The sequence below is a fragment of the Notechis scutatus genome, chromosome 15 (genome assembly GCF_049901735.1).
Source record: "Notechis scutatus isolate UNSWTSFEM ecotype Mainland chromosome 15, rNotScu1.2, whole genome shotgun sequence".
Taxonomy (NCBI): Eukaryota; Metazoa; Chordata; class Lepidosauria; order Squamata; family Elapidae; genus Notechis; species Notechis scutatus.
This window is the reverse complement of record NC_142023.1, coordinates 2952276-2970221: the sequence shown is the minus strand read 5'-3', so window position 1 is coordinate 2970221 and position 17946 is coordinate 2952276. Positions and strand designations below refer to the sequence as shown.

Here is a 17946-nt window from a genome sequence, read left to right as displayed (position 1 = left end):
CGACGTAATGCTGCATATTCCGACGACGTCGCCCCCAAAGGGCACGACATTGTCTGTTCGTTCTTGGGAAAGCCTGACTTTTCTGCCTTTTCGCCTGCCACCAATGCCAGTCAGGGGATGAGCAAAGACTAGAGCGACCTAACGCTGCATTCCAATGATGTGGCCTGAATCTTTTTGCCTTTCTGCCTGGCGCAGTGCCAGTTAGGGGCCGAGAAAAGACTGGGGCACGACGTAATGCTGCATTCCGACGACGTCGCCCCCAAAGGGCACAGCATCCTGTGTTTGTACTTGGGAAAACCTGATTTTTTTTCCCCCCCCCGCTTTTTGGCCTGACACAAAGCCAGCTTGGGTTTAGAAAAAGACAGGGGTGAAGGGAACGACAACGACGTAATGCTGCAATCTGACAACGTCGCCCCCAAAGGGCACGACATCGTCTGTTCTTTCCAGGGGGGGAAAAAACCTGACTTTTTTGGCCTGCTGATCAAAACCCAATCAATTGGAATACCTGTAGAGGCTCGCTTCTCACATGTCACTTGTCTTGAGATGGTATAGGTTCTCCTGCTTAAGCAGGGGGCTGGACTAGAAGACCTCCATGGTCCCTTCGAGCTTTATTCTATTCTATTGTAACCTGGAATTAAGGAGAAACTTCCTAACAGTGAGGACAATTCACCAGTGGGACAGCTTGTCTCTCGGAATCATGGGCACTCCATCACTGGAGGTTTTTAAGAAGAGACTAGACAGTGATTTGTCTGAAATTGTATAGGGTCTCCTGTTTGAGCAGGGGGCTGGACTAGAAGACCTCCAAGGTCCCTTCCAGCTCGATTCTATTCTAACGATTCAAAGCTCTGGAGTTGACAAGGCTTTCCAAGTTCCTCCTGCCAGCTTTCGGCTGAAGCCAGGCCTCGCCCCTGAAACGCAGGCGGGTAGCACACAAGCCGCCCGCGTAATTTGCTGTGCCATACTCCCCATATCTCCGGTGAAGAACACGCGGGCAAATCTTCCCATTTTTCTTTCTTTCTTTCTTTCATTACCCCGGCATGTCCTGTCACTTAATTTTTATGTATGCAATCCTTCCTGACAAATTTGATCCGCCGGCAGGTAATGCGTTTGACGTACATCCTCTTCCTTGCTCTAATTACAGCTTCTGTTTCTGACACGGAGGCGTCTGCCCTGCCAGAGCTGGGAGTATACCTGTCAGACAAGTTGTGGCACTGCCTAATGCCCTTTTATGCCGGTTTGATGTTGGCAAATACGGAAGAGGGAGGGAGGGAGGGAGGGAGGAAGGGAGGGAGGAAAAAAAAAACGGGGGGGGGGGGAGAGAAAAAATAATAATAAAGTCAGGTCCATTTATTTGCATAAGCTCCAGTGCTCTGCGCATGGGTTGCCATGCCTTCGGTACTTAAAGAGTTCAGGGCGGTTGCCGAGGCAACCAGGAAAATAGAAAGGAGCCAGGATCACACACAGAATCAGGCCACGGATGCGGCGCCTGTTGCTGGCCATCGGACTGCAAAGAATTCCAGGTTAAACTGATCCGGCGAGATTACGCCGCCGGGAAAAAAAGGATGCGAAAGCGGTGTTGAAATGGCACAGGTGGAAAGCACGGGATTTTGGGGGGGGAAGGAAAAAAGGGGCACTTTTTAAAAAGGGGTGAAACCAGCCCAGGGGCTCCCATCACGAGAGCCAACCTGGGCACCTTTTGATTTTTGTTTTTTTTTCTCGCTTTAGACTATCCGGAGCGCCTTTTCCCAGCACCAAAAGAAAGGTTGTTTTTTTTTTTAACAGGTTTGTCCTCCCAACACCTCCAGGGCATTGCTCGATCTCTCTTTTGCAGGAGTCGCAGATCTCCCCCTTCACCGAAAGGCGAATTTTCTTTGTTAAGGACGGCCACGAAAAGGGAACGGAATCAAGAGCGTTGCACACAAAACCAGCTTTGCGTCCATCATGGTGAAGAAACTTCTGGCCTATTTGCAGGTGATTTTACAGATAGCAACAGATAATCCAGAGTTTGGAAGGGACCTTGTAGGTCATCTAGTCCAACCCCCCGCTCAAGCGGGAGACCCTACACCATTTCTGACAGAGGGCAGTCCAGTCTCTTCTTGAAAGCCTCCAGGGATGAAGCTCCCACAACTTCCGAAGGCAGCTTCGGTTTCATGGGTTGATTGTTCTCCCCGTCAGAAAATTCCTCCTCATTTCTAGGTTGAATCAATCAATCAGAATAGAGCTGGAAGGGATCTCGTAGGCCATCTAGTCCAACCCCCTGCCCAAGCAGGAGACCCTACACTATTTCTGACAGATGGGAGTCCAATCTCTTCTTGAAAGTCTCAAGTGATGGCGCTCCCACAACTTCTGAAGACAAGCTGTTGCATTGGTTGATTGTTCTCACTGTCAACCTTATTTCTAGGTTGAATCTCTCCTTGTTCAGTTTCTATCCATTATTCCTTGTCTGTCCTTCGGGTGCTTTAGAAAATAGCATGACACCTTCCTCCTCTCTGTGGCAGCCCCTCAAATATTGGAAGACTGCTATCCTGTCTCCCCTGGTCTTACAGAAACCCTGAAGTTGATGATCAGCAATGGGGATGTGGTATATTGCTTCTGGCCTCCAAATGCTGAATTTTATAGGACGTTTTTTCATGATATCAGCCCCCCACTGCATAACTTGACCCTACTTAGCTTCCCAGCTCAGAAAAATCAGGTACAGGCCTTGCCTTGTTACCCCCTTTTTTTTGCATCCTTGGTAGTTGTGATCAATTACATTTTACCCCTTGGCTTCCCACCATCAAATGACTCTTGGCAACCCAGCCTGACCTCTACCTGCCCCAGGGGAAATGAAAAAGGGTGTTGTTTTCGGGCAAGAGTTTCAATATTATTTCGAATTCTATTCTGTCGAGCCACAGGTGAGAGAAGCTGTGTTGTTGCTCTCCTTTCCTCTCCTGTTTGGGTTTGCAACAGGAGGTTGGTGTGGGACTAGCTGATCTCCTTGAGGATAAATTGATACAGAAAGGTGAAAACCCACTGAAACTGTTAAAAGTGAGAAGAGAGAAGAGAAGAGAAGAGAAGAGAAGAGAAGAGAAGAGAAGAGAGAGAAGAGAGAAGGGAGAAAAAAGAAGGGAGAAGTAAAGAGAGGAGAAGAGAGAACAGAAGGGAGAGGGAAGAGAGAAAGGAGAAGGGAGAGGAGGATGGAGAAGGAAGAAGGACAAGGGAACAGAGAAGTGAAGGGAGAAGGGAAGGGAGATGGAAGAGAAAACAAGGGGGAGGAGAAGGAAGAAGGGAGAGGGAAGAGAGAAGGGAGAAAGAATAGAAGGGAGAAACGAGAAGGAAGAGGGAAAGAGAAGGGAGAAGGAAGAAGGGAAAATGAAAAAGAAGGGAGAAGAGAAAGGAGAAGGAAGAAGGAAGAGGAAAGAGAGAAGGAAGAAGGAAGAAAAGGGAGAAGGGAAGAGAGGAGGTGGAAGAGGGGAGGAGGGAGAAGGAAGACGGAAAGAAGGGAGAAGGAAGGGAGAAGAAAGGGAAATGAAAAAGGGAGAAGGGAAAAAGAGGAACGAGAGAAAAGAGAAGGAGAAGGGGAGAAGGAAAGAAGGGAGAAGGAAGAAAGAAGGGAAAATGAAAAAGAAGGGAGGAGAAGGGAGAAAGAAGAAGAGGAAAGAGAGAAGGAAGAAGAGGGAAGGGAGAAGGAAGGGAAGGGAAGTGCTAAGTGAGGACTACCCACAATGCAGGCCAAACCAGGTGTTTTTTTGGGGGGGGCCTCCCCGCTTTACCTAAGGAATGTGCAGCAGTGGTTTTAGAGCTGAAGAAGCGGCCCAGGCCGAGGTCTCCCAACTTCACGACTCCAGTAGCTGTGATGAACACATTGGCTGGTTTGATGTCTGGGAGAGGAAAGAGAGAGAGAGAGAGAAATCAGAGGTCAAGAAAGAGATTTCCGGATCCCTTACGATCCTTCTCTAGCGATCAACTTACTCCATGAGTAGGGAGGGGGTGATTCGATTTAAAACAGGCCCTTTTTAGCCTCTTTTCCAGGGCTGTCCTGAAAGGTTCGTTCGTTTTATTGATTTATTATACTGTACTTAGATGACAGCCCAACTTGCCGCTAAAGCCATGAAAAACTTCCCAGCGAAAAGAAGGACTCGATAGCTGAAAATGGCGAGACCAAGTGTTAAAATGCATATAAAAGACCGCTTTTATCTCCCCCCATCCCCGGCCTTTTAACTTTTCCGGAAACCTGAAATCGTCTCTGCACAGAATATTAAACCTGCTACTTAATTCCGAGAATGTCAGAAGGACGGTGAAGAGAATGGAGGAGGGGGAGCTTTGCTGGCACTCGTTATCTTCCCGAAATCTGTTTTTTTCCTGGGGGGGTCTAAAGCCTCAAAGACCCCCTCCAAAGAGAAAGAGGAGGTCGTGGCTCCCTGCTGCCCCATAACTCGACACACCCCTATACACACACACACACACACACACACACTCCATGCCAAGGAGAGGGGGGCACTGATCCTGAGGGGGGTTTTTTTGGCCCGCGACGGCTGGTGGAAACTCATTGTTGGTAGTGGTCGGTTCAAGACAGGGTGTTTTGCAATGGGACGCGAGGAAAGAGACACTCCACTTGCGCCGTTGCTGCCCCACTTCCCAGAGAAGCAGGAAAAAGGCCGGCACGTCCGCAGCATTAATCATTCCGCAAGGCAGAGGCTTCCTAAGGCGACCGTTTCTTCTGCACAAAACAGAAATTTTTAAAAAGCGGCGGAATTCAGGTTTACCTCTGTGCATCACCCTGCGGGAATGCATGTGTTCCACCGCGCTGCACAACTGCACAAAGTATTTCCAAACGGTCCGTTCGGGGATGAGCCGTTTCTGCTTCTTAAAATACTGGAGGGAGAAGTAGACAAAAAGAAAGGGGGGAGGGAGAGAGGGAGGGAGAGGGAGGGAGAGGGAGAAAGAGAGAAAGGACAAATGAAACAAAAACACACACACACCGGATGAAAGGAACGAACAGCGGTCGCGCGCAGAGAGGGAGTTTCCCTGCGGGCCAAAGTCCCACCAGGAAAAAGGATTTCGGTCCGTTCCAGATTTTAACCCTTCAGACCCTCAGCGCAAGGGGCTCATTACCAGCATTATGGAAACGAAGCTTCAATAGGTTTGACATTTCGTTAACGGACACCCGTTATAATTAGCCTTCGTCTCGTTAATTACCTCGCCGAACATATTTAATGCCGGAAAACAACAAATGTCTGCCGAGCTTTGCCCAAGGAACAAAGGATGCAAGTATGTTTTTTGTGTGCAGGAAGGAGGGAGGGAAGGGGAGGAAAAAACTACCAGCACCAAGTACTAGATATTCATGGTGGTTATTAACGTCTTGCAAGAATCTTCTCTGCCCGTTTGCAAGCAAGCCGGTTGCTCCGATCAACTCCGCTGGCTTCGATCGAGCGTGCAAACACGGCATCAGATCCTGGAGAACGCAGGTTACAAAGGGGATCTTGGGAGATTTGTGTAAAAATTAACCGAATCGCAGTGTGTCTGTCTGTCCTGTGTTGGCTTGAACCCCAAATACTATCCTCTCCAGGAAATTCAGAATTCCGCTCTTTAAAAGGTATGGATTTGCGTGGCATGAATTATATATTTCATATATTTCTCCAGCACTGACAATGGAGCTGGCCAAGGCTACAGGCCTAATCACACCCCTCTGCTATTTTCCAGGGGCTTTCCCCCACTCCCCCCCAAAAAAATTCCAAACTGGGTTAAAAATGAAGTGTGAAGTTTTGACATCACTATTTCCCAAAATTTGGCACCTTTTAAGATGTGTGGACTTCAACTCCCAGAATTCCCCAGCCAGCACTTTTAAGATATTCCAAGGATTGAATATAGAATAACAAGAGTTGGAATGGACCTTATTGGTCATCTAGTCCAACCCCGCCCCCAAGCAAGAGACCCTACACCATTTCTGACAGATGGCAAGTCCACGTGTGGACTTCAACTCCCAGAATTCCCCAACGGGTACTTTTAAAATGTGTGGATATGGGATGGAAAGCTAGAACAGCAGATAATTCCTGGATCTACCATTTTTAAGGGATTTGAGATCATTGAAAGGACCTGTTTTAGCAAAAAGCAGGTGTGGTCTTTTATATAAGGGGACCTTGCCAATTCTATTTGTTCACCTAGTATTTTATTTTGAGATGTTTTCAAAAACAGACTCCTCCTTTTAGGGCTGGGACCAAACCACAGAGCCATCTCCACTTCGTATCTATTTTAAAGTTAAGCCGCCACGCAATTCCTGACGGTTTTTATTCGTGTCTTTGGGAAGAGCCATGTCAGAGGGAGGTACACGGAGTATATATCTATTTATCAGATCAATATATAGATATAGATATATAGATATATAGATATATAGATAGAGATAGAGATAGAGATAGAGAGATAGATAGATAGATAGATAGATAGATAGATAGATAGATAGATAGATAGATAGATAGATAGATAGATAGATAGATTTATTTATTTTCAGGAGCCTTCCAACCAAGAGATTCAAAGTTGTGCCTGGTTCAAGACCACACAGGCATCCAAAACGCAATCTAACCCATGACATTGTTGGAAGAGAAGACAGTCTAGGCGTTATTTACGAAAAATTGGGGGTTTGCTCTCACTGAAGTATCTAGAGAAGAGGACTCCAGACCACAATTAGCAATCTTCTTAAATGTCATGTCCAAAAAGATTTTCCTGACATTTAACAGTAAAGCCAGTGCTCTCCAGTGGGTAGTATAGCGAGCAACCCCAAAGTTACATCAGTTTTATAATGCTCATAAATAAGGAGAGCGACAGGGCCCCAGCTAAACAGGGCCCGGGGTTTGGGGTTTGGCGAGTAAGGGAATGTGTTTTCCAACTTCTTCTGAGCATTTTGGCTTGGAAGGGAGGGAGGGAGGCAGGGAAGGAAGAAAGGAAAGGGGTGGAAATGACAGGGAAGGAGGAAGAAAAGAAACGACAGAAGGAAGGAGAGGAGGGAGGGGAGATAGCAAGAAAGAAAGGAGATGGAGATGGAAATGACAGGGAGGGAGGCAGGGAAGGAAGGAAAGAGAGGGAAATGAAAGAGAGGGAGGGAGGGAGGAAAGGAAGGTATGAAAAATATTGGGCGTGAATAAAGGAGGGAGGGAGGGAAGGAAGGAGTGGAGAAAGGGGAGGTAGGAAAGAAGGAGATGGAAAGGACAGGGAGGGAGGCAGGGAAGGAGAAGAAAGGAAGGAAGATGGAAATGACAGGGAAGGAGGAAGAAAGGAAATGACAGAGAAGGAGGGAGGGAAAGAGGGAGGGAAAGGAATGTATGAAAAATATCTTGGGTGTGAATCAAAAGAAGGAAGGACGGAGGGAAGGAAGGGAGAAGAGGAGAGAGGAGACATAGGAAGGAAGGAAGGAGATGGAAATGACAGGGAGGGAGGCAGGGAGGGAAGAGGAAGGAGAAGGAAGGAAGGAAGGAAGGAAGGAAGGAAGGAAGGAAGGAAGGAAGGAAAAGAAGGAAGGAAGGAAGGAAGGAAGGGAAAAGTAGAGGGAGGGAGGAGATCCCAAACCTTCAAGCTGATCTCACCTTAATCATCTGAGAGAGGTCACCAGCGTCTGCAAGCTCCAGTACAATGTTCAGTTCGTTGTCCTCAATAAACGAATCCAAATACTTGATGATGTTGGGATGATTCAATTGCTGTCAAAGCCGAAGGGAGAAGAGGTTGTCTGAATGAAAGGGAACCCGAGGACCATCGAAGAACTCAAGGGCCTGAGACAGGAGAACCCTTGCAGTGGAAGAGACGGGTTCAGGTGATGGGAGACCCAAAGGAAGCAACCTTGAGAGGACAATCCTCCAGCCTTACCAACCCAACGAAGGGCGTTCAGCCCTCTCCAGGTCCCTGACTCTACAACCCAACTGCCGAAACCCTTGAGATGTTTCTCCTAACCTTCCAGGGACGTTTCCCAGCCTTGGAAGGGTTGCTATCAACCCCATCAAGTCTTCTCCTTAAGGAAGCACCTTCCATTCTTCTGGATAGGCCTTCATTTCTAGCACCCGGCTGCCAACCTGCCCAGCCTCCACTAGTTGGCATCCTTCAAACGAATAAAGAGGAAGGATGACGCCTCGCCATGTCAAAACAATACGCCAGTTCAGGCGGCTTCAGTTTGCATTCCTGTTTTTAGTAATCATGTCAAGCTGCTGACTCATTTATAATCTCTCTCTCTCTCTCTCTCTCTCTCTCTCTCTCTCTCTCTCTCTCTCTGTGTGTGTGTGTGTGTGTGTGTGATTGCCAACATCCATATTTCTCCACTCAACTACCATTCCCCCAGTGTGTAACTTAGCATTTTGCCTCGGTTAAATTTGTCTGCTCCTCCAACTGCTTGTCTGTAACTATCAAAGGTAGGACACAGGTGTCACCAATGACCTCAACGGAGGAAAAACCCTTTTCCCCCCAAAATGAGGTGGAAAATAAATCCCCCCCCCCAAGCCCGCTGCACCCTTATACACCCTGTTTTCCCAAAAATATGACCTACCCTGAAAGTCCTAGCTTGATTTGTACACATGCGCCCAAAATAAGCCCTAATTAAGATCTTGCCCACTCCAGAGTGGATGGATAAAGATTAAGCTAGGGTGGGAATGGGGTGGTGGTGGAGCTGCCCTACTACTTCCCTTTGGACAGGTGTAGCCAGGCCTCGCACAGCCCGACACCTGCCTTGCAGGCCCATTTCATCTGTAGGTGTCAAGGCTGGCAAGGCTTTCTTGAAATCCTCGGTAGCTGAGAACAAAGCTCTGGATCGATCTAGAGCTCCATTATCAGCTGCAGAGGCCTTCAGGAAAGCCTTGCCGGCCGCAGAAGAGGTTCCTGAAGGCCTCTGACAGCGAAAAGGAAGTCGGGGGCGACGTGCGCAAGTGAGGTTAGTCAGTGGAGGACAGCCCCCGAAAATAAGACCTGGTGCCTTTTTTTGGTGGCAAAATAAAATATGAGACAGGGTCTTATTTTCGGGGAAACACGGTATGTATTTGCAAACCTTTATTTTCCCAAGGAAAAAAAAAATGACCTTATAATTCACTTGGAATCAACTCTTCCCTCCTTTGCAATTATAGTTTAACTTTTCAGATTTTGCAATTATTCCCGAGACCGAATCAGAAGTATCGGGAGCCACAACTGACAATCTAATGTCCCTAGGAAATTTAACCCTTGAGTAAAAAAAAAAAATCTCTCTCATGAGGCACAAAATAAGAAATGTGCCTCGTTTTCAAATTGTGCTATCTTGTACTCAAGGCCGCCCTTGTTGTGAAGAACAAATGAAAATGAAATGCACTTTCACAACGGCAATTACTGCGTTTCTCATTTTGCAGACAAGCAGGAACTTCTCAGCTTCCGTTTTCTGCTTAAAAGCCAAGAAAAGAGAATTGGGGAAGAACAAGGCTCAAAACAAACCGAGTTTGCATTGGCACTAAGCCATGGCTTCCCCAAGTCGACTGAACTGACTTCATCATCCTTATGACCCACCAGCTGAGGAGAAATATACTTGGAGAATGAAGAATTCTTGCCAAGGAGAATCAAGTAGGAACAACCGATGTCCTTTGAACATGGTGAGGGCCCCAGGGGATTCTGGAACTTGTAGTCTGGAGGCCTCTAGGGACTGGGTTAGAAGAAGTTCTCACCAGAATAGGGTCCTCCTATGCAGAACACATCCATGGGCCTTCATCTCCCCCAAAATAAATGTTCTACGCTGCTTTCCTTCAACTGCTGAATTGATGGATCAAAGCCATCATCTCCAGCCAGGCCTTCCAAGGTAAGGCAAATAATTCATTACTAATACTAATACTACTAATAATCTCAGGTCCTTGGTAAAGACTCGATAGACAAAAATGCTTGCTGCAAGAAGATCACACAGACTGACTACCAGCAGCGGCATGACAAAGTAGCAACAAATAGTGCATTGGAAGATCTGCAAGAAATATCATGTGCCTGCAAGCAAGAACTGATGGGGCCATAAAGTAGAGAAAGTCATAGAAAATGAAGAGGTTCAATTGCTCTGGGACTTTAGAATTCAAACAGACAGACACCTGCCACCTAACACATCGAACTTGTCGATAAGAAAGACAAAAAATAAAGTCTGGAGAGTGGGTGTGGCGGTGCCTGGAGACAGCCGAAGGGAAGAGAAAGAACTGGGGAAGATAACAAAATACAAAGACCTACAAACAGAAATAGAATGACTGTGTCAAAGGTAACAAGGGCAGTACCAACCAACAGTAATAAGCACCTTGGGTGCAGTCCTAAAACAACTGGAGCACCCCTTGAACACCTTCATTGGCATTGACAAATTCGCCATCAGTCAATTACAGAAGGCAGCTTTATTTGGAATAACTCCCATCCTGTGACGATCTCTGTAACAGTGTCAAATATCCAGATTTGCTTATCCCAGGTCCTTGGTAAGGACTCGATAGGTAGACAAAAATGCCAAGTCTGAATATCTTGCTGACTGTGAGATTAATAATAATAATAATAACAACATATTAAGCTTGAAACATGCTTATGCTGTTGCAACCATTATCGCTTCTCGACTTCCCGAAGGACAAGGGGAGAGGGAAGGGTGAGAAGGAATGCAGGCTCCAGAATTCAAAGGGCAGAGCCATGAGAGCCAAGAACACATCTGCAGGTGTTGGCCAAAACCAGAGACTCTTTCTCATAACAATACAACGGCACTCAATTGGACAATGTGACCTGCACTAATGGAGGGGCAGGGGGAATTCTTTATGGTAATTATGTGGATTTGCGTGGGAATTAGTTAGAGCTGGTTTTGCCTTCAGTAGTGCTGGAATGATGTCCTCGTTTTGCACGGAGATTCTGGCAGGTCTTGGAGTGTGTTCACTTCGGTTTTGGATCAGTGGTGGGATTCCAAATTGCGCGCTACTGGTTCTGCGGGCTTTGCGCGCAGCACTCAAAGACCGCCTGAGCTGCTGTTTAGCTCAGCGGAGGCACGGCATTTCACTCTGCCGCATGAATCAGCTGAGCTAAGAATCAAGGGAGTAAAGGATGGGAAAGAGCAGCGGTGAGTGGGCAGGGCCAGTCAGAGGTAGTATTCTGCTACCGGTACACCAGAACTGGTCCGAACCAGCTGAAAACCACCTCTGGTTGGGATCGTCCATCAGGACGGTGACACTATTATTTTCTGCTCTTCTGCATTTCTCTGTTCATTGTCTCCAAAGGCCTTGCGGGATAGAAATCTGATTGAAATTGTGGTTCTACTTGTCAAGAACAAGCGGACCTACCCCGCGATGTTTTCGCGGCTCTCCCAAACACCACCAGCCCGACCCAAGAGCCCTCAGCTGCTCCTCATCTGTTCTACCGGCACCTCCAGGAAAAATAAGGGCGCCGAATCTGTGCTTCCCTCTCCCCCTCCCCAGGCAACCGCCTTAGGACCGATGAAAGCAGGATGGGACCTTTTGCATCAGCTCCATCTTAAGCAGTGGTGGGATTCAATTGGTGTAACAGTCGGTTCGGGGAGTGTGCGCCAACTAATCGCCGGAACAACCAGTTCATCCAAACCAGTCCGTACCAGCTGAATCCCACCCCTGATCTTAAGTGCAGAGAAACCCACTAGACGCCAGCTTGTGGTTGTTGTGGTTGTGGGTTGTGGTTGTTGGTCGTTGTTGTTGGTTGGGTGTTGTTGGTGTTGGTGGTGTTGGTGTTTTTGGTGTTGTTGTTGTTGTTGGTTGGGTGTTGTTGGTGTCGTTGTTGTTGTTGTTATTATTATTATTATTATTATTATTATTATTATTATTATTATTATTATTATTATTATTATTATATGCCATCTACAAGTCGGATGGCCTGGAATACCTGCTTTGTACGCAAAGAATGCGCCCACGAAAAAGCATGCAAAAATAAAGGCAGCCCCTAAATCAAAGCCGGAATGCTTACAGTCAGGCTGTTGATTACAACTACATTATGGCTTCCCTTTTTCTCCTGGCTTCGGAATGGGCTACTTTCCGTCTCCTCGGAGCGCCTCTCCAAATGAGACATCTGTGCACGGAAGGGCTTCGGCCTCTGAGAGACATCATGTTCTGATGCCATTTTGTCCCTCCAGTTCCTAAAATTAGAGGTGTCATGTTGCCCAGCAGGATTTGGGGAGAAGGAATGCATAACAGAGAAGTTGGAGAAAAGAAGGTGACATGATAGCAGTATTCCAGTATTTGAGGGGCTGCCACAAAGAAAGAGGGAGGGTCAACTTATTTTCCAAAGCACCAGAGGGCAGGACAAGAAACCATGGATGGAAATCAATCAAAGAGAAAAGCAACCTGGAATGAAGGCGAAACTTCCTAACAGGGAGGGCAATTAACCAGTGGAACAGCTTGCCACCAGAAGTTGTGGCTGCTCCATCAGTGGAGGTTTCTAAGAAGAGACTGGACAGCCACTTGTGTGAAATGGGATAGGATCTCCTGCCTGGGCAGGGCAATGGACTAGAACAGTGGTCCCCAACCTTTTTTGTACCATGGCAAATGATCCACGGACCGGTACTGGCATCAGCACGCACGACCAAGGCAAGGCGAGCCGAGCGACCAGCCAGCCAGCCGTCCCCCGCTTCTCCCCGCCACCTTCAACTCCTCCTTTGTACCTTCTTGCAGTCGATGGGCTTTTCGGGCTCTTTCTTAATCTCCTCCTGAGTAACGCGAGACTCCACCGCCATCGGGACGGCTCTTTGTTCGAAGCCGCCCCCGCCCTCTTCGAAGAAACTAAGGCACGAGGATTCCTTCAGCACCCAAACGCCGCTTTCCAACCGACAACAAGCTCACCCGGAAGCCCTTTCTCAAGCGCCGTCGAAACAAGATGGCGGCGCCCAAGCAAAATAGGCGGCCCGGTACAAAATGATCCACGGACCGGTACCAGTCCGGGGCCCGGTGGTTGAGGACCACTGGACTAGAAGATCTCCAAGGTCCCTTCCAGCTCTATTCTGATTTTGAATTCTGATTCTTCACTTCTCTTGCGACCTTTCCACCCTAATTCCAGAAGGCCTCAAAGCCTGCTAGTAACTTGGCCGTCTCAAATACCTAGAATGTGCCTGAAGCTTTTGGTGGAAGTTTAAGCCTCTCTGTCCTCCTTCATCCCCAGTTCAGAGGACCATCGCAAGAGGTTGCGAAATCTGCATAGAGGTGTACTTTTTTTTTTGCCAAGGGGGCCCTTCAATTATGAAACAGGAGTTGCCGTTATTGATTTGACAAGCCATTAGCTGCGGCTGGAGCACCAGAGAGCAGTCCCGTTGCTGATGCAGGCAGATCAAGCCAAACCACTCCGAGGAAAACCTCGCATAAGCCTTGCTCTCCGAGACCCGATGGGGAAAACTCTTGGCACCTGCATCAAATTATCCGAAAGTGCTGATCTACCACACATCGTTTAAAAAAAAGAAATGGCTTCCCCAGCTTGACGTGAGGCGTTTTTGCTCTGGCATTCTCAGAAGAGGGATTTACGTCCATCTTGGGCACAAATCTGTCAGATTCGATCGGGCCTCTCCTTCGAAAACACGGATGGGTTTGAAAGAAATGCCCAATGGGGAGAATTTAACTAATGGATCCCGGGAACCTTTGTAAACACAATATGACTTCCCGTTGCAGGCTGAGCAAACAGCTCTGTACGGATTTGACCACCAGAGACGACTCTCTCTAATGCTTTCTAACAAATTGGGTGAAGGCGCTGAGAGAGAGGCCAATTGACAGGACCCCATCCAATTGAGAAAGATCTTCCGAGGCAACTTCTACTGGATCTTCAAATGGGTTAAAAATGGGGGGGTGACTTACTTCGAGGGACGGGTTCGTGGCTTGGTTTCTTGAGGCCAAACTGGTTTTCTCCCAGGTCCCATTTCAGCTACGTGAAGAACAAAACATCTAACTGATTCCCCTTGCCAAAAAAGATCGGCCGTCTCTACCACAAAGCTCTCATTGTTCTCACCAAGGCTTCCTAGACCGTAATTACGCACACGCTTATTTTAAAAACAAGTCTTCTTTTATTGCAACGCTGGGAATTGTTTTCATTCCTAGCCTGTAATGAATCTCAAACAGTCCCTCGAGATAAGCACCCACCTTTCTTTTCTGTGAAGTGCTGCCAAGAACAGAAGTGTCTAATGAACTAGAAAAAAAACCCAACCAAAATGCAAAGAGCTTCAAGAATGAATCTGAACTGAACAAATGACTTTGCTTCCTGCAAAGGTTTCTTCACCTTTGTCTGTCCCTTATACCTTATGGGAAGAGCAATCACCTCCCAGCCTTACTCGTCCCTTTTGTCTTAGCTGCTCTCGCCTTCTAGCAGCTCTGCACATGTGTGCACTGGGAACAGGCTCCCCTTGTTCCTCTGCCTCGCTGATGCCAGACTCCGGAGGCTCCAGAGTCAGCACTCCACTCCCAGATGGTCCTGGCCCCATCTCTGCATCGGATGCAGGACCCTCGTCCAAGTCCTCCCCAAAGTCCTGGACTGATCCTTGTTCTTCCCCACTGTCTGCACAGGCTGCCAGCGAACCACAACACCCAGGTTATTGTCAGGGTTGTCCCAAAAATGCTTTTTTTTTTCCAACAGGCAACTGGACTTCCTAGTGTTTTTCTTTGAAGATGTTTCACTTCTCCTCCAAGAAGCTTCTTCGGCTCTGACTGGATTCTGACCTTCCCTTCCCCACCGCCATCCAGTCAGAGCCGAAGAAGCTTCTTGGAGGAGAAGCGAAACATCTTCAAAAAAAAAAAAAAAGAACCCACCAGAAAGTCCAGTTGCCCCTTGAAAAAAAAAAGAAAACCACACTTTTGGGACTCCAAAGGTTATTGATGTTTTCAAGTCCATACAGACTGCCTGCCACATGCCTTTTAACAGATAACAGAGTTGAAAGGGACCTTGTAGATCATCTAGTCCAACCCCCTGCCCAAGCAGGAGGCCCTACACCATTTCTGACAGACGGCAGTCCAGCCTCTTCTTGAAAGCTTCCAGGGATGAAGCTCCCACAACTTCCAAAGGCAACTTCTGTTTCATTCGGTTGATTGTTCTCACTGTCAGAAATTTTCTCATTTCCAGGTTGAATCTCTCCTTGTTCAGTTTCCATCCATTCTTCCTTGTCTGGCGTTCAGGTGCTTTAGAAAATAGCTTGACCCCTTCCTCTATGTGGCACCCAAGATTTCCCAAATGTCTTCAACAAATGTACTGTCTCTCCTTCATCAGCTAACACAAACAACATTCACGTAAGCTACAAGCTCAGATGCCTCTATGGTCATGCCAGCAACTTAATTCCCAAGCAAATGTCCCCTCTTGATTTTTCTCCATTCATCACAGTCTGCCTTGACCCAACCCTTCAGTACAATGCAAACGATACAGATTGAACAGAGTTGGAAGGGACCTTGTAGGTCATCTAGCCCAACCCCCTGCCCAAGCAGGAGGCCCTACACCATTTCTGACAGATGGCAGTCCAATCTCTTCTTGAAATCAAGGGACTGTGAAACAAACAAACAGTAAACAACAGCCCAATGAAAGGAACCATGGAAGAATACTCCCATCCACACTAACAGAGCAAGCCATTGGAATATAAACAGTATAACCAACCCTTTTAGCCTTCTAGCCCTGATTGTTTAGTTTAGTTTAGTTTAGTTTTCTTTATTGTCCTTGCACCTCGTACAACAAAATCAAACACCATCTTCAGTGCACATCATGACCATGGAAATAAACACAAACACACATCCTTCAACCTCCACACATTGAAGCGAAAACCCCTAACACCGCACCAACACTGCACTATACAATAGAATTTAATAGAGTTACTGCCCTGGGATAGAAGCTGTTTTTCAGCCTATTTGTCCTTGTTTTTATTATTGTCCTGTACCGTCTGCCAGATGGCAATAGTTCAAAAAAAAGGAAGCCCAGGATGAGATGGATCTTCGAGAATGTTTTGAACTTTCTTAAGGCAGCGGGAGCTTTAAAGCTCTTCCAAAGAGGAGAGAAGGCAACCAATGATCCTCTGGGCAATGATATTCACCCTCTGGACTGCTTTCCTATCTGTCCCTGTGCAATTGGCAAACCAGACAGAGGTGCAGTAAGTTAAGATGCTCTCTCTGGTGCGGCGGTAGAAGGTCACCAGCAGTTTTCCATTCAGTTGTTGCTTCCTGAGAAGCCTCAGGTAGTATAATCTCCGCTGGGCCCTTTTGACCAGGGCTGCAATGTGAGCCCCCCAGGTCAGGTCCTCTTTTAGGGTAACACCCAGAAACTTAAAACTGGCCACTTGCTCCACTCGGTCTCCATGGATAAGCAGGACTGGATGTCTCAGCTGTTTCTTCTGTAGTCCACTATCAGCTCCTTGGTCTTATTGGTGTTGTGGACCAAGTTATTGTCTCCACACCACGAAAGCAACCGGTCCACCTCATCTCCGTAGGCAGACTCATCCTCCCCAGAGATAAGTCCCACCACTGTTGTATCCTCTGCAAATTTAGCAATAGTATTACTAGCAGGGGTGGGAGTGCAGTATAGAGTGAGGGACTCAACATGCAACCCTGTGGTGTACCGGTGTTAAGAATAAGGGCTGAAGAGGTATGATGACCTAATCTGACCCTCTGTGAGTGGCCAGACAGGACATCTATCATCCATAGGCTTGTGTTACCTAGTTGGGTCATGAAACGTTTGGGAGAAAATTTGCTAAGGTCAGAGAACACCAAAGGACCCCCCCACACACACACAGTTCAACCCTGAGCTAATAAATATTCTCATGGTCTATTAGTATTAAATTTCATAAATAAAGAGACCGGGTGCAAATATAACGGTCAGCCGTGCCCCAGCTCTCTCTCTTTGTTCACAGCGATCTAGGTCAAAATCTTCACTTTGGGCATTGAGATACACGGAGGCCTTAATTAAATCCAAAAGTGGAGGGGAAAGAAGAAAAAAACCCATTAGAAAGCCGTACAAGGCATTGGAGAGAACGTGCTAATTATCCCCGTATCATCTCCTGTACATTTTTCTCTTCACAGCCCAGCTAATGCAATATTCACAACTTAACATCTGGTTTCCTGGTGAGGTTGACACGGGGAGATCTGTAGCTGCCTTCAGGCCGCTTACACGGGTGGGAAGATCTTGATTCCCTTGTCACCCGCGAGCACTCCCCGTTTCACTCACCCCTTGATTCTAACCGGTGTGGACACCTTGGCTGAGCTCCATCCTGTACCATCTGGGGAAGCCGCTCCCCCGCAGCTTGCTTTGGCGGAAAATTAGCAGCGTCACGCTGCAGCTCAGTATCTCCCTCTGTCCCTGTTGGAGTCTGACTCCAAGAGAGGGGAGGAACAGCCGACAGGGAGTGGGAGTGTGGCTCCGGAGGTTGTGAAGGAAACTGGGGAAGGGCACAGGCCGGCTGGGCAGTCCGAGGAAGACCCAGGCTCACCCCCTTTTCATCTTAGGGCACGGAGGCAGGAGCAGATAAGGGAGAAATGTGAGTGGCGTGGTCTATGGGGGAGGAAGGGGCCCTGATCCCCTTCATGGGCTGCAGCTGGGAGGACTGTTTAAAAGGACAAACTGTGCATGGCCCAGTGCTGGAAGCAAAGCGTGCATTATTCTGGAGCTTATCTGTGTTTTGGCTTCCTCCCAACTGTGGTGACTGCTTATCTGGTAGAAGTCTGCAATTAATCATCCTTGGCTGCATTCTTTCATTCTTTCTTTGCATTCTTTCATTCTTTCTTTGCATTCTTTCAGTGTGGTGTGTTGGGTTTGGCATCAGCACGCACGACCAAGGCAAGGCAAGCCGAGCCGAGCGACTGGCCAGCCAGCCGTCCCCCGCTTCTCCCCGCTACCTTCAACTCCTCCTTTGTACCTTCTCGCGGTCGATGGGCTTTTCGGGCTCTTTCTTAATCTCCTCCTGAGTAACGCGAGACTCCACCGCCATCGGGACGGCTCTTCGTTCGAAGCTGCCCCCCCACTCTTCGACGAAACTAAGGCGCGAGGATTCCTTCAGCACCCAAACGA

At 47.7% G+C, this 17946-nt stretch overlaps 1 protein-coding gene across 4 annotated transcripts in view; it reads right to left on the bottom strand.

Moving 5' to 3' along the window:
- Window positions 1-17946, bottom strand: part of NEK6 (NIMA related kinase 6) — an 84332-nt gene that overhangs the window by 19309 nt on the left and 47077 nt on the right. For all 4 annotated transcript variants that reach the window (XM_087944029.1, XM_087944025.1, XM_087944026.1 and 1 more), the window contains exons 5-7: window positions 7557-7667; window positions 4746-4854; window positions 3753-3860 (exon numbers count right to left, since the gene is read on the bottom strand). In XM_087944029.1, the coding sequence (XP_087800155.1) occupies window positions 3753-3860; window positions 4746-4854; window positions 7557-7667 (328 nt within the window). The remainder of the gene's footprint in view (window positions 1-3752; window positions 3861-4745; window positions 4855-7556; window positions 7668-17946) is intronic.